A 16187-nucleotide genomic window follows, 5' to 3' on the forward strand; every position below is an offset into this window, starting at 1 on the left:
AAACATGACATTGAGCAGTTAATAGCATGCTAAGCCAAGTTTCTTATTAGCATTCCTAATGTGTTGCTGTGCTGAGACAGCTGTCCCTTGTTTTTTGCTTTAATTGAAATTATGCAAATCTTTCAATGACAATGTTGTAGGCAAACTGCTGGTCTGATTGCAGCAGGACCATTTCTGTGAATTTTTAACTACAAAACATGAGGTGATTAGTTACCACGAAGAGGCAACAACTTTTCACCTACTGCAACATTGTCTTTGAAACATCTGCTTAATCCAGGTTGAAGTATATTCAACCTGAGAAAGAGGGGGCAGTGATAATTTTGCCAGCGGTAGTTAGAAAATGTATTTTAAAACCTAGCACTCCCGACCAGAAGGACAAACACCACATTGATATTCTATTCACTTTGTTTTCTTTTACCCTCCAGCCGACTTTGGGTTTGCCAGGTACCTGCAGACCAATATGATGGCAGCTACGCTGTGCGGTTCTCCTATGTACATGGTGAGTGCCTTGTCTTTGAATAGTGTACGTGGTCTGGCTGTTCGCATTGCCAGGTTTTGTTTGGGAGCTTGTAAGGTTGATCCCGTTCCTAGAACTCTAGATTGAAGTCTGTGCCTAGCACACTCCCACGAACTGTAGAAAAACTCCACTGACATATTCCTGGCCTTGTTGTTATTTACTGTGTTTGTTTTAAGCTTTTGACTATCAGAAATCCTACATACTACTACTGCCCTGATAATAGTTTCCCAAGGTGTTATTTCACTGTGTTCTTGCTGTTTTCCCTTGGTTATACTATGCATTTACAATAGTCTCCCCTGGTTAGCCATGTTTATTAATATGCTTTACCAGACTTTGCAATGCTTCCCTATGCTTTACCATGCTTTCACTGTGCTTCATTACACTTTGCTATGCTTTTACTGTGGCAGGCTTCTATAAGGATGTTGCTTCTTTTTTCCAGGCTCCTGAAGTTATAATGTCCCAGACCTACGATGCAAAGGCTGATCTGTGGAGCATAGGAACTATAGTGTTCCAGTGTCTGACCGGGAAGGCCCCCTTTCAGGTGAGTCCTTATTCTGTTTTCAAGTGGTCCATTAACCCTATGGTGAGGTTAACTGAACAACATAAACCATGCCCTGTAAAACAGTAAGCTTTATGCAGAAAAACAGTAGATTTAAACCCAAAACAAATGGTTTTATTTATTAGAAAAAATCCTATCTGGTATCCTCATAACTGTGTGAACCCTTTATAGTTCATTGCTAGGTTTCCAGTGTTCTCCATGTTAATCAATATCTTATCAAGTAACTGACAGCAGATGTTTTTCAACTTATGATAAGGCTATAAAAATAACTGGGTTCTCTGCCCTGTTTGTGACACAAGAATTCATGTGTCCTCAGTTCCCCAGAATAAAATTTAAAGTGCAGTATTGTCACCTCTTCATGTATTTCAATATTTGATTCATGCTATTTGAACAACCTCTTTCCTCTGTGGAAATTGGTGACACATTTCTACAGTGAGGGTTTACAAACTCAGCCAAGGAAAGACGAAATGCAAGTGAAGCGTTCTAATTGATGTGTGATTTAGCAAAAAAAGAGTGTACAGTGCAAAACGTGGTAGTTGGTTATGTTATTTTTTGAGTGCGTTTTAAGATCTTTTTGGTTTCTTGTGAAACTTTCACAGACAATATGCAGTCTGCATGGTAGATGTGGTCTTGAAGGTTTATTTTGTAATAAAATAATAGGGCAGTTTATTAAATCTGACCTTAAATTTGTGTTGCAGCTGGGGAAAAGTTATTCACGAGAGTGCACTGAAACGTGATTCCAGATTCCTCTAGATTAACAACAGGAAAATGCCCTGTTTTCACAGAGACAACAACACCTCTTGGCAGGTGGCATCCTTATAAAATAAGCTTTTATTGTGGAGCAATACTTGGCCAGCTGACTTTATTACCACCTTATGTGAAGAGAATGCTTTCCACCTATCCAGAGGGCCAGTGAGTCTTACTTCACAGGCCTAAACATTGAGCAGGAGTTAGAGTCCATGAACGCAGTTTGAAGCCCTGCGGTGATCCTGAAAACCCTGATATGGAAGTATAATCACAGGAGTGGGTGATGATGTTAAAAAGTAGCAGACGCATTTTAAGTGCATTTGGATTTCTGCTTGCAGGCTAGCAGCCCTCAGGATCTCCGGCTGTTCTATGAGAAAAACAAGAACCTGACTCCCAAGTAAGTGATGCTGGTCTGTGTGCTGCAATAATCCCTCTCCTCCCCCTTCATACCTTTCCCCTCCTTCCCAAGGCTTTATCACACGTCTTGGCATGTTCTGTTGCTCACATTTTCCAGCCATCTGCTGTGACCCTGTTTAAACTTCTACCTGCGACCTGACACCTTTTATGCCATATATGTGGGCACGTAGCCCTGCATTCCCTTCATGCAAAGTTTTGTTTTGTTGCTTTTGCTGATCTTCATGCGTTATATTTCTGTATCTTTTTTTGCTTAGTTTTGTTTTCCCGTCTCTTCATTTTTAACACTGTGTCCTTACTGATGTTTACCATCCCGTGTTGAATAGGACGAATAACCACTACACTACGTAGCTCTGCTAAACAATAGCGATATGCTACCAAGCATTGCTCACGCTGGATTACGTGAAGGTGTGCTTGTTAAGTAAACAGGAATGAGTCTTTGCTGGTGCTCTATTTATATCTACTTTTAAGTGAACAGTTGCTCAAGCATTACACTATCACTTTTCACTGAGCTACACAGTCAACACACCACAGAAGCCTACATCCAGCATCTCAAGAACCTGGCTCAAATTCCCACTTGCGCGCGCGTGCACACACACACTCTCACACATATATAGAACAAATAAAGGCAGACTTAAAGAACAACTTGTTACAGATCTGAAATATCACAGTTCCCTGAACTAATGTATTCTTGTTTTTAGAAACACTTTGCGATTCTTTTTTTCTGTTTGTCCTGGTGACTTTTTGAAACTCATAAGTTAGAAGCACCCCTATGACCTCTTAACAGCACTCAGACATGTTTTATCTTAAATACAGCTGGTAGTGCATGCTGCAGGGGGGGCAGGTTAATGGTGCACTGCACAAACAGAAAAGGTTTGCAAAGTGAATCCTAACAAGAATATATTGGTTAATATAACAGTAATATATTTTTACCCACACCAAGTTGCTCTTTTCATTAAACTTTTTTTTTTTTTAAAGGTTAATTTAAACCGCAGAAGTGCTACTGTAGCTTTAACCTAGTTTAGACCAGACCACAGATGGAATTAGTCATTGCTTATGCTCACTTTATACTTTGTACACAAGCCAGAAATGTAAAACTGGATGGTGAAAAAACTCGCTAATGAACACCTGCTGTTCAGAATTGCTCTCCCCATCTGTGCCCTCCTATTCCTAAGCCAGGGTCTCGCTGTCATTGTGATCCTGTGTTGCCAGCTAATCAGTTTCTAACCTCATTCTAGATTTACTATCACAACCCAGAGATGTGATATTAACCTTCAGGTTGCGCATCTCTTTTACAGATTGCTGGGTTGACCTATTCACTATTTGAAATACAGTACCTTGAGGCACTTTTTTTTTTTACTGGTAAAACAGTTTTTTCTTTCTAAGATGCAAACTGATCACATTGTTCTTTGTTCTCAGCATCCCACGGGAGACCTCCGCCCACTTGCGACACCTACTGTCGGGGCTGTTGAAGCGCAATCACAAAGATCGCATGGACTTTGGTGGGTGTCCTGTTTTTTAAGCTGTCATCAATTGTAGATGTGTGTGTCTCCTAAAGTACTGTAACATAGAATTTACAGTTATATATCTCCCATGTACAAACACCCCAGCTCTCCAATGGCAAATAAACATAAGCCTGGTCCAAAACTTAAATATAACCCATCTGCCATTCACATTACACTAGGCAGATAATTCCAGAGTTGTAGAGAATTATGGCAAAGAAAAAGGGTTTAGGAATTAATGCGAATGTTTTGTGGTAGTCATACAGTAGTTTTTGCTTCCACTGTCACAGTGTCAGTAGTAATAATAATAACCACCATTTCTCATGTGCCTGTTACCGCCACCACAGTTATCTCTGTTCTTTGACCATGTATCACATTTATTATTAATATCCATAAACCACTTTAATGCCAAGTAAAATAACAGCTGCTTTCTGGGACGTTCTGTCTGCATCCTGCCTCATGACTCTTTCTTTTTTCTTTTCTTTTCAGATGAGTTTTTCCGACATCCATTCCTGGAAGTGAGCTCATCCATGAAGAAATGTAAGTGAAATTACTGAACCCCCACCCCAGTGTGTCTATCTCGTACATTCTAACCCCTCTGGTGTTTGTGTGCTGTTTTTGCAGCTGCTCCAGTGCCAATGCCTTCATACCCAAGCTCAGGGTCTGCCAGCTCCTGCAGCAGCTCGTCCACCTCTCACCTCGCCTCTCCTCCTGTAAGTGTCACTCACAAGGGGAAGGGAACAGACCAAGCCTGTGGGTACCGAGGTCCTATCAGCACTTTTCAGGCCTCCTTGCTGTTCATAATGTGATGGGCACAGTTTGTTTGTACTAGAACTACTACAAAGAAACGTTAATAACGTTTTTCAACGAAAAGCCTTTAGCAGTCCTGTGGTTGGACTTTGCTTTTCAGTCTGTGCTTACATTTGTGTTCCATACGTGGCGTTTGCAGAGCATGGGGGTCAGTCCGCTTACCAGGTGTAATACTGTATTGAGGCCTTTCCCCCTGTCTGGTTCTTCCCCATCATAGCAGTCCATGGCAGAGATGCAGCAGCTGCAAGCCAAGACTCTGGCTTCTCCTACCCAGGATTCCCCTGGTTTCCTGCAAGGACTAAAGGACTCGGCGGGCAGCAGCAAGGACTCTTCCTGCGACATGGACGACTTCGTCATGGTGCCTGTGCAGTTCTCCAGTAAGGCTGGCTTTTGCACCTCTAGCAGCAATACGGAGACCTTTAAATAAATACTTGGTATTTAGGTCACAAGTGAAATGAGTTTCTCCACTTAGTGTTTAGTTTTCTGGGGTGTAGTCTATACTATTTCTGGTGGGGGGTGCTCATTTCTGTTCAATTGCAAAAAATGGTCTGTAGAAATTCTCTCCACCGTATAACGTACTATTTCTGTCTGTGCTTAGGTGACATCGCCAGCGAGGCCACAAGAGAAAAACCAGTGCTGGACAGCCTCATGTGCAGTGGGTGAGTCTCCCCTCCTGGCAGTGTACCATCTTCACACAAATCCAACACACTTGCACTGCTAGCTTCATCTTCACACAAATCCAACACACTCGCACTGCTGGCTTCATCTTCACACAAATCCAACACACTCGCACTGCTGGCTTCATCTTCACACAAATCCAACACACTCGCACTGCTGGCTTCATCTTCACACAAATCCAACACACTCGCACTGCTTGCTTTATCTTCACAGAAATCTTCTTAGCACAGTTTCTTGTCTCAGACATGTGACAATGTTCAGTGAACCTTTGATTTGACACCTTTTCAAGGAGGGGATTCCCTACCCTCCAGGAAGAGAGCAAATCATTCATATTTAAAACTGGAGATTAGGAGGATTACATGTGCAGTCCATGTAGTAATTAACAGCTGCAGCAGCAGGACCCTCGCAGTGTAAAGCAGATTCTAGTAAACTGTTCTGTTATTTTTGCCCACTGTGATTAGGAGCTCTCTGCTGACCTCTGCTGGACTGGGGAGTCAGGGCAAGACACCATCCCCGTCTCCTTCCTTCAGCAACTCTCCAAGTCCCTCAGGGTAAGGAACTCTGGCTGCGCTGTGGTGTGTGGAGCAGTGCTTCCCAACTCTGAGATTCAGGGTCTGCGCAAAGCCTTCCCTCAGTCAGGACTTTCAGGATAGTTCAATTGACAGCAGCCAAGCACTGTCCTAATTGTCAATTAATAAATTGTTTAATAATGAAATCTGTTGTCTTGATTTCCATGAGAGGTCAGGTTTACTTTTACTTTGGTTTGGTTGCAGGAGGCCGGTTGAGTTTTCAGCCAGTAACTACGGACAGTCGGTACCGATCCCAGTTCCGACCCAGATTCACAACTACCAGCGCATCGAGCAGAACCTGCATTGCCCCAGCCAGCATGTTTCCCCCAGGTGAGCCTCCAGAAGGTGGCAGCCTTTTTCATTTCCTGGAGATATGACATCTTGTTTTTGTACTCTAATCCAAAGAAATGGTAAAATACCAGAGAGACATTTAAAATGAGCTGGGGTTTTTTTTCAATAAACAGATGGATAATAGAAGCGCATAGTCTTTTGGTTTTTACCATATTAGAAGTTATACGATCAGCTCAGTAGGCACCACTTGTACCTTTTTGTTTTTTTGTTTTTTACTTTTTTATTTCATTTTATAGAGAAAGGCTACCCCAGGATGACTAATTAAATCGCTTCAGTGTCTCTTTATAGAGGCATAAATAAAAATGGGCATTGATATTCATATAGGTATATTAGTTTACTGGTCTGAAATTGAGTATTGAAATGGTTACATTAGGCAAATTAGCAAGGTCTTGTAGCTGGGGGTCTGTGTCATTTTGTTAATAGATGTCTCTGTCCTCCTATTGTCTAGATCCAGACCACCAGTGCGAAAGTCCAGCAGTGCTAGCCCCTTGGGATTCGGGAGGAGCGGGACCTCGCCACCCGTCCCAGGAGATCACGGGACAGCCTTCAGCTCCCGCAGACTCTCAGCTGGAGGCTCCAAACCGTATCAGCCGTCCCCACAAGGTAGGAGCATCCCATCACACACCTGCACTTAGTCCTGGCTGGCCCGGGACTCTTCAAGATGTTTAGCACTAACATTTTCTGCTCTGTGCTTGAATGAACCTTTTAATTAGCTGTGTTCATGAGGTCATGATGATTTGTTATGACAAAGCCACAGCAAGCTCAATGTCTGCTTTGATTGATCTCTCATTTATGCTAGAGCCGCTGCTTCCATCCAGTCCAGCGACAGACTCTGACCGTTTTTAGGTGTGAAAAAGCTCTCCTAGTCTGGGAAAACCTTGATTAACAGGTGCAATCTGGGTCTTGTTTTATACAGCTGGCACAGTTGTATGTCTGGGCGGTTTCGTAGAGAAATACAATAATTGTAATTTCAGTTTTAAATGTATTTTCTTCAAAGTTGGCACCATCCCAGAGGTGCCTGGCCAGACCTTTCCCCTGGGATCAGAGACTCGGAGTAGGCTACAGGGTGGAGGTGAGCAGGCTTTAATCAGAATTGCAGTTCAGTACCTATATTCAGTGGTTACACTGCATTACATTATTTTAGTTGTTTTTAGTTCTCATCTGCAGATGATTTTCACTGATTTGGCCCCATCGACACACACGGTAGTCACTGTGTGATAAATCAGTTTGTTCATATTAGAAGCTAAGAGATTTGGACGTAACCTGACTGCATTTGTAAGCGGGCTTATTGCATTTGAGTAACCTAAAGAAGTGATTGCTCTTCATCACCCTGATTTAGACAGAGAGCTCTGCAGCTTTGGTCCCTGTTCAAGGGGTTGCTGCTCTTTTAAAATCTGTGCATCGCTCTCCAGGGAAATAATGTGGTGCCATAAGAGATGTGATAATGCATGAGGCTTGGTTCAGTGAAATGAGCGCACACTGCTGGCATGCTAAGAGCATTTAACCATCTTCTTGGTCAAGGAACCTGCTTGCATGCAAAGTATCTATTTCTTTCTTGCTGTGTCTGTTGTGACTATCAGTCAAAATATTCTCGAAAGACATTTGTTTTTATAGTCTAGTCACTAATTTACATCTATATTTCATGACCTTGTTTGCTGTATCTATGCAGGCCTGACAGTACCAGAGCACCTGCCTCGGCACGGCATGGGCTCCCGGCTTCACAGCGCCCCCAACCTGTCGGAGGGTGGCGCAAACTCCTGCAGGCAGAAGATAAAGAAGCAGCACTCTGACCCTGCGGTGCACCGGCAGTGCAGCCAGCCCCAGCAGATCCCCTTGCTGCAGCCTGGCCGCCAACTGCGCTCCTCTCCCAAACTCTCTGAACTCGTGCACAGGAGTCCCCTGCCAACCATCCTGGGCTCCCCCACCAAGGTCACCATTCCAACCACAGCTTAACAGACCAAGAAATACAAGCACTCAAGAATTAGAGCTTTCTTTCTTGAATTCTGAGCTAAAATATTGTGTTATAGATAGATAGATTATAACATATTTGAACAAATTATATGGGTGACCACACCAACATGAGACTCATTACCTTCCATCCCTGTTGCTGAGCCCAGGTGAATAACAGGTCTGCTGTGTCTTCCCTTAACAGGCCATGCCTCCATTTGAGTTCCCCAAACCCACCAGCTCCCAGAACCTGGTCACCTTACTAGCCCAGCAGGGCCTGGTTCTCACCCCGACACGCAACAGAACCATCCCAGATCTGAAGGAGTTGGGCCAGCCTTTCTGCCAGCAGACCAGCCCTAGCATGAGGCCCGTGGAGGAGAACAAAGGTGCCTTTGGCAGGTATGATTCGCTGAAAGCAGACTAGAATTTTTAGTTTTGAAAGGGAGTTGAATTGGTGGAGATAATGCTGCGGTTGATCCTAAGAAGTTGTTTTGTGGTTGATCTTAATTAGTGCTTTTAATTTAATTGTACTTTTAAAGCTTGGTTTGCACTGCTTGTATAGTTGTATCGTAATAGGATAGGATACATGAGGGTGGAAAACAGCTCCTATGGTGGAGTTCCTAAAATTAAACAGTATTTTTAATTGGGTACATTGTGACCCACTCCACATGCAGATGCTGTACATTGTTGCTTAATGTCTGGCAGCTTTGTCAGTTTGATCAACACCTCCTGGCTTGTCAGCTGTCATCGCCATGTACTGAAAAAGAATTCGCTTATTTTAGTTACCTTGTCCGTCTAAAACGTTACTGCCTTTGGGGCAAGGCAGTGAAAGCAGGCACGTGCTGCTGTGCGTGGTAGTACTGTAACCTGTCTGCCCTGCCTGTCTCTTAGGTCTCTCTCTGCCGGGAGGCTGTCTGAAATGCTGTTGAAAGCAGCCTTCGGAGGGCAGGTGCTGGATGGTGGCAGCCGCGAGAGTCTGAACACAGAGAGGCCAATGGATACAACAGGTATGGCAGCTGCAGTTTCGTGTGTTGGATGCAGTTGGCCTGCTGTCATATTATTCTCTTTGTGGTGATTGCAGTAAGGGAAACTCCTGCTGGTTACTTAAAACCAAAAATTATTGTCCAAGCAGCCCAATCCATTCATAGGTCTTCAAGACAATTTAATTTTAGATCAACCTTTAAGACCAGTACAGTCCTTACTGAAGTTAACAGGAGTTTGTTTTAGCTTGTTAATATTTTTTTTTGTTGTTGCTTCAATTTTATATGTATATGTCTGGCATTGTGTTCCCCACAGCGCCCCCCAGTGGAGATGGTGCGGACCTGCACTCTGGTGCGATGGGGGTGGGGTCTGGCTCTCCAGCTCCTGTGGTGTTCACAGTGGGGTCCCCTCCCAGCGGCAGCACCCCTCCACAGACAAACAGAACCAGGATGTTCTCAGGTAACCTGCATTGATTTAAAGGTGCAGTCTGCAAGGAAAAAATCTTTTTTTATATACATTTTCTATTTTATTAACAGAACTAATTTAAAACCCTTCCTGCTTAGGAGTAGCAAAAACATTTCACTTTTTGGCTCTCACAGTTCAGTAGTAACAATCGGTTGTAAAAAGGCGGTTCTTTGCAAAACAAGGGGTAAAGTTACTGGCTGCAGACCTGCTTTCCTTGTCTCATTTAAAAATATGCTTTTATTTTTTTCTTTGTACAGTTGGCTCCTCTAGCTCTTTGAGTTCAGGAGGGTCCTTCAGTGGCAGACAGTTCCTGACAGGCACATGCGCAGACGGCTGTGAGGGTCCTTCCGGTCTCCGATATGGCTTCAATGACCCTGTGGCAGCCAGTCTGGAAGGTGCGGTGACCTTTGAAGCCCCGGAGCTTCCTGAGGAGACCCTGATGGAGGTGAGCGGGTGAAGCTAGGATTCCTGGTCACCATTTTGTCCTTATTAAGAAAAACAACATCTAATTACCACTGCAAAGAGCAGGGGATGAACGCATGAAGCTGGATTCAGCAGTAGACAGGGAAATCTTGAGTGTGTGTGGGGGGGGGGGCTTATAACTGCAGTGTAGGGACTGCAAAGGCACTTGCCTCTTGCTCTCTCTTCCCCCAGGGGTGACGAGTCCGTGCAGCGACTGGGCGCTCGGCAACCCCTGCCAGGTGCTACACTTCCATTAATTAGCTTAATCTAAAAGTGGAGCAAAATGTTTTTCCCTGGCCAGGGAATCATTTGCTTTGCAAGCTGAATTAATCTGAGCAAAACCGTGCTGAAAGGAATTGTCATATCTAGGTCAGTGAGTGTATTTTGTTGCAATGACAAAAGCAAAAAATAGGTAGATGGATCCCGCTAGGATGCAGGATTTGAGCTGACCCAAGCCCTTGGTCACTCTCATCCCTGGCTTTCAGGCTTCGGACAGCCAGCTTCTCTCTGTGTTTGTATGTTGAACAATGAGCGGTCAGGCTGTGCCTTCTAGCTCAACAGAAACCTCCCATTCTTTTTTCTAAAGCTTGGCATTTGAGCAGGATCAGTGCATACCAGTGTAAAGCGAAACAAAGTCCACAGAGGAGAGCAGTGTGCTCTGTATTCATGTTAAGGACTAACAGTGTGGATCAGCCAAGATACTTCAGGACCGGATTTTAGTTTGAACTGATTAGTTGGAAACAAAGCCAATGATTGTTTAACACTGTTGGTTGCAGTGAACACCAATCCTTCTTTGAAAAAAACGTCTTGTGACATCAATAGTGGACACCAGACCAATAAATGATTTAAGCGGATGGTATTGAACACCCTTTCATTCTCTAAATAATGTTAGAACTTCTCTTGAACTTTCAAGGACTACTAATCTTATTGGGGTATTTAATATCCAGATGATTTTAACATGCAGGGGAGCTGGCACTAGAGAAAGGTAGTGTTAAGTATGTGTATTGAAACACTAAGATGCTGTTGAAGTATTTCAGTAGAAAGGCTTTCTTGGCAGGGCTGCAACGTTGTAGAAGATCCATTGAGTGGACCCCAATGGGTAACCCTCCTCTTCCTCTCCCCTTGCAGCAGGAGCACACGGAGACTCTGCGGAGCCTTCGCTTCACGCTGGCCTTCGTTCACTGCGTGATGGAGATCGCTGCCACCAAGGGCATGGTCATGGAGGGGGGCAGCTCGGTGACATCATCCTTCCATCTGCAGGAGAGCATGGTGGCTGACCAGATCAGCCTCCTGAGCAGGGAGTGGAGGTGAGGAGCACACAAGCCTAGCTAGCTGCAGCCCTGGAAAGCTGAGACGCGTTTAACAAAGAAACTATTAGCATTGATCTGAAGATACTGAGAAGCAGTCTTTCACCCCCGGTTCTATCTGTTCTCTTTCCTGACAGTTATGCAGAGCAGCTGGTCCTGTATGTGAAGACCACAGAGCTTATCTCTGCCTCTCTGCACACAGCCATGGAAAGCATCAAACAAGGAAAGCTCTGTCCCTCCACCACCGTCAAGCAAGGTCAGGAGACATCTCAATAAAACACTAATAACGATTCACTTAATAGAGCTGAAAAACAGATGGAATCCTATATATCCCCAATACCCACCCCTCAGTGCTCTCGTGTGATTTGTAACAGGGGGCCTTGCTGAAGGTTTTGCTCCATTTTCTTAAGATTCATTATCCTGGCCTATTAGCACATCACTGTATTAGTTGCTCACTTTAACATCCACTTCACATGTCGTACAAGTTCCTGGGTGGGTGGGTGTGCTGACAGGGTCTTCCCATCCTGGGAGAGAGAGACCTGGATGGGTGTGTGCTGATGGGGGGGGTCTCCCTGTCCTGGGGTAGAGACAGACCTGGGTGGGTTTGTGTGCTTACGGGTGGTCTCCCTCTCTGCGCAGTGGTAAAGAAGCTAAACGAGCTGTACAAGTCAAGTGTGTCGTCCTGCCGCTCCCTCAACGCCCGCCTGCAGAGGTTCTTCTACGACAAGCAGAAGCTGATGGATCGGATTAACAGCATCACCGCAGATAAGCTCATCTACAACCACACTGTCCACATGGTACAGCTGCATTTCATATCCTCCTCCTTTTAATTATACAGCCAATGCTCGGATATCCAAAGCCAGTGTTACACGTTTTAATGATGGCTTAATGAATGTATAATTAGATCAACATGGAGTAAAGAGCAGGCATGTAAATGAACACTGGTTTGTAAAAATCAAGCAAAGCACTGAGCTTTTAGATGTGGTATTGATTTTAACAGTGACTGATCTAAATGCCACTGTCGTATTTATGCAGCATACTTTTACATAAAAAAATACACTAGCCACTGGTGTGGTGGTTATGGAGGTTGGTGTCGCAGTGTTTTTCTAATTGGTTAGTGGCAGATCAGTCCCTTTTTTAATTGTTCGTGTATCTCAGAATCACAGAAATGTCACTTGGATCTTTGTGCACGAGCGTTGCACGCCAGTGGTTTTCCACAGGAGTTTGTTTTATGTAAAAGACGCAGACCCAGGGTTTTTATGATGGTGTTTGTTGCTATGGTGACAGATTCAGTCAGCTGCTCTGGATGAGATGTTCCACCATGGCGAGGCGTCGGTACAGAGATACCACAAGGCTCTGCTGCTGATGGAGGGGCTGTCTCTCATCATCAATGATCAGGCCGATGTGGAAAACATCAACAAATGTGAGTGACCATTTTGAAAAGAAAATGCAAAATAAAAAAAGTAGTTGACCACTATAGGAATTCCCTGTGTTGGTTTCTAAAGGTAATAAAAATGACGTGTAAATGGATTATTGTTTGCCAACAGCAGAAAAGCAAGAGATTGATTTCATATGTATAACAGTAACAGTTTGTTAGGAGTTGTAAGTAGTTTTCAGCTAGTTTAGAGACTTCACTTTTGAGGATCAGGCACCCTCTGTGTAGACGGTTTCCCTGAGATCTCTCCTTTCTGCAGTTCTGAGACTTCAGAGATGCCAGTCCTGATTTAATATCTGTGGCTGTGTTCAAACCATGCGTAGCTTCTGAAGCTTTCTGAGATCAATTTTGCGTGAAGCTTTTACCCAGTCAGAGGAAAAGCCTTGATTTTGAGTAAACCTGTGTTAAACACACTGAGGGATACAGAGAGAGTCCTGTAATCTGAAAAGCACAGGCACGGTCATGAACGGCTTAGCATGTAGAGTTCATAAATAACAACACAGCTGCTGTTTGTTCCCAGGGCAGGTTACTGTGTGATACTTAAGCATTTTTCTTTCTCTCTCCCCCTCCCTCTCACTTTAGGCAAGCTGTGTATTGAAAGAAGACTTTCTGCACTGCAGTCAGGACTCTGTGCTTGATGACTTCTGCAGCACTGACCAGAACTGTTTCTTCAACCTTTGGCCCCACCTTAGTGGCTGCCACTGGACACAAGGCAATCTCTCTCTCTCCTCTCCTCTCTCTCAAATACTTTCTCTTCAGTCTTGCTTCTTCTCCAAGCTGGTTTGATGTCAATGCAATCCTCTGCTGCGTGTTGGAGACGGAAGCACTTTGACCTGTTCTTTCGAGAAGGGCACAGCCTCCTCAGAGGTTTGCCTACTTGAGCAGCTTGGAAGTTGGGCTTCGTCAAAGGAAGAAAGTGGTGCTGATTTGCAGCCCTGTGCATGAAGGCCCCGCAGGTGGTGTTCTGTTTTCATGCCGACAGCACTGACCATTACCAATAAATATATAATATAAAGATTTAGCGTAGAGTGTAACTGGTAAAGCTATGGACATGAAAACAGACCTAAGTTGGGGTACTTCAAACAGAATATTAAGAAGATTCTCACTCAAGAAGGCTACTCTTCTCCACTTTATTTCCTGACTCTTTCTCTCAGTGGAACTGTAGTGAATATGGAGTGGAGTTGCTGCCAGAGTTGGGCGCATTTTAATATGTTTTAAACAAAAGGCCAGTTACCAGATGAGAGACTGATTTGTACACAGACGTTCTGTCTGTGTCAGGCTGTCTGGTTCTCTTTACTTGCATCTCTTTTTTTGTGGTTGTTCTATATCAAATGCTGCCCTGAAGCACTTCTAACACATTTTGTTTTTCTCTCTACACTACTGTGTTGGGAGGACAGCTAGTTTGAGTTTCTGACTTGAAAGAAATGGTTATGCCGAAAGCCGCTGTTGGGACTGTTTCCTGTTGGAAGGGCAGAAGGCTTTTGTTTTCTTCTCTTAGTTGTGTGTTTTTTTGGGTTTTCTTTTTTTTTTGTGAGAAACCAGTCACCTTCATATAAGTAAATCTGGTTTCTTCTGTTTGTGTGGAAGAGGGGGAGCATATTTAGGGGAAATTAAATAAATCTTGAAATGAGTAATTCCAGAATTTGTAACCCCTTAAAATAAAAAAAATTTAAAAAAAAAGTAATTTTAAATGTTAAAAAAAAAAAAAAATGGGGAAAGCCAAGACTTGATAACAAAATCTACTCACTTTATGGAGACTGACTATAAGAGCAAATGATTCATGTTCCATTTTAAAGCCGTCATTCTTCTCAAAATGGTGTCAACTCAACATGGACACGAGAATCTCCAGTGATGGTTACTAGCAGCGCTATAAGATCCCATCTTTGTGGAGGACACGTTGGCAGAGAATGTAGATATCCTGTCCTTGTTCACAAACAGACCAGTATGCTTGCATGCACAGTAATCATGTACGACCAGTGCTTAAAATCGAAGGAAGATATGCCAGTACTCAACACAGACGGTGTGCACAGCATCAGTGTGTATCAAGACCAATGCGTTACAGTATCCCAGTGCCTGTGCTGGTGCTGGGTATCAGTCTGAAGCGGACCATTTTAAACACCAAGTAAAAGCTAACATTGCAATATCACATTTAATCAAGGAATTTGAAGCTTGTGTTTTGCTTTGTCTGGTTTGGCCCAGCAGGATATAGAGAGTCGCCTACCGCTCGTTTTTATTTTAAATTGTATTTAGATATTTTTAAGATGACTTTTATTTCTATTATCTACTGTGTTATCAATTCTTAAATTTGTTATTCATTCAGAAATAGAGTCCCTCCCTGGCACTAAAACCAAGAAGAGAAATCAAGACAGTGCAGAAAAGTGAAATGCAGAAGGAATTGCAGCGGTTCAATCCCATACAAACTGAGACATACTAAACTAGTTTAACAGAGGAGCAACTTCAATACTTTGCCACCCATTTTTTCCTGTTGTTCCCCCGATACACTGTAGCCATGTGCCCACTGGCTACAGCCAAAGGAAGCCCCCTTCAGGATTCCTTTCTGTCTGCTTTGTAGACAGTTTCACTGTCCTAAGGTGTTAAGTGATTACAGCAAACCAGCCCTGCTACTGCTAAAAGAACACTACAGTGCACTAGAAAGTCGTGCTGGTTTCAGAGTGAATACTAATACAACATGTTTTATTTTTTTCTTCTTTCTAAAACATTTTCTTCACTTTGATACTCTGATGGTACAGTATCAGCCCTCGTTGACCTGCATCTATCACAGTGGCTCCCAACCCTGGTCCTGGGGACCCCCTGTGTCTGCTGTTTTGTTTTTTTTATTTTTTAAACTGATAGTTTGCGTAATTAGATATTTGTAATTGTTTTCAGCTCTTAAACAGTTGCAGAGTTCAAGTTACTTATAAAATGTTATAGCTAACTTTGAAGTCTGCAACTGTTTAAGAGCTGAAAACAATTAAAAAGGTCTAATTAAGCACATGATCAGTTCAATTAAGGGGCTAGTTAAGTGATTGAGAGCTCAGTTGGAATGAAAACCAGCAGACACAGCAGAGGGGGCTCAGAACCAGGGTTGGGAGCCCATGCTCTATTACAATCCCTTCTGCTTTCTTTGCTGGACAGAGAAAGCCCATTTCCTGTATGAACTCAACTTAAAACATCACATACATTGTTCCACCCTGCTTTACTGTTTCATACTGCCTACGGAATTGACACAGAAGAGTACTTTAATGCCAGCACTTTTTAATGCTAGTTCTGTACCTCCAGATATGTTTCAAAGTTAAGAAAACGAATTGGAAAGAAGTTTTAGAGTGAAACAGAGCAGGTGCTGGTTTGAAAATCTTACCAAAATACAGGCTGCCAGTGGGCCATGTGCTAGTATTGGGAGACTTTATAAGCTATTAATGATAGAAAATATTACTGATTCTTGC

At 43.4% G+C, this 16187-nt stretch overlaps 1 protein-coding gene across 2 annotated transcripts in view; it reads left to right on the forward strand.

Annotated features, from left to right (window-relative positions):
- LOC121297148 (serine/threonine-protein kinase ULK1-like) overlaps positions 1-15597 on the forward strand; it is a 32294-nt gene extending 16697 nt beyond the window's left edge. The window contains exons 7-28 of one of the 2 annotated variants that reach the window (XM_041223226.1): positions 426-499; positions 957-1058; positions 2162-2220; positions 3657-3739; positions 4229-4279; positions 4364-4452; positions 4767-4926; positions 5148-5208; positions 5689-5778; positions 6001-6126; positions 6596-6750; positions 7145-7219; positions 7817-8076; positions 8300-8493; positions 8986-9101; positions 9391-9534; positions 9798-9985; positions 11131-11309; positions 11447-11565; positions 11949-12106; positions 12597-12732; positions 13327-15597. In XM_041223226.1, the coding sequence (XP_041079160.1) occupies positions 426-499; positions 957-1058; positions 2162-2220; positions 3657-3739; positions 4229-4279; positions 4364-4452; positions 4767-4926; positions 5148-5208; positions 5689-5778; positions 6001-6126; positions 6596-6750; positions 7145-7219; positions 7817-8076; positions 8300-8493; positions 8986-9101; positions 9391-9534; positions 9798-9985; positions 11131-11309; positions 11447-11565; positions 11949-12106; positions 12597-12732; positions 13327-13382 (2675 nt within the window). In that variant the 3' untranslated portion in view covers positions 13383-15597. The remainder of the gene's footprint in view (positions 1-425; positions 500-956; positions 1059-2161; positions 2221-3656; positions 3740-4228; positions 4280-4363; positions 4453-4766; positions 4927-5147; positions 5209-5688; positions 5779-6000; positions 6127-6595; positions 6751-7144; positions 7220-7816; positions 8077-8299; positions 8494-8985; positions 9102-9390; positions 9535-9797; positions 9986-11130; positions 11310-11446; positions 11566-11948; positions 12107-12596; positions 12733-13326) is intronic. The other variant, XM_041223227.1, reaches the window with a different exon arrangement.
- The last annotated feature ends 590 nt before the right edge of the window (positions 15598-16187 follow it).

The sequence above is a fragment of the Polyodon spathula genome, chromosome 22, assembly GCF_017654505.1.
Source record: "Polyodon spathula isolate WHYD16114869_AA chromosome 22, ASM1765450v1, whole genome shotgun sequence".
NCBI classification, from domain to species: Eukaryota; Metazoa; Chordata; class Actinopteri; order Acipenseriformes; family Polyodontidae; genus Polyodon; species Polyodon spathula.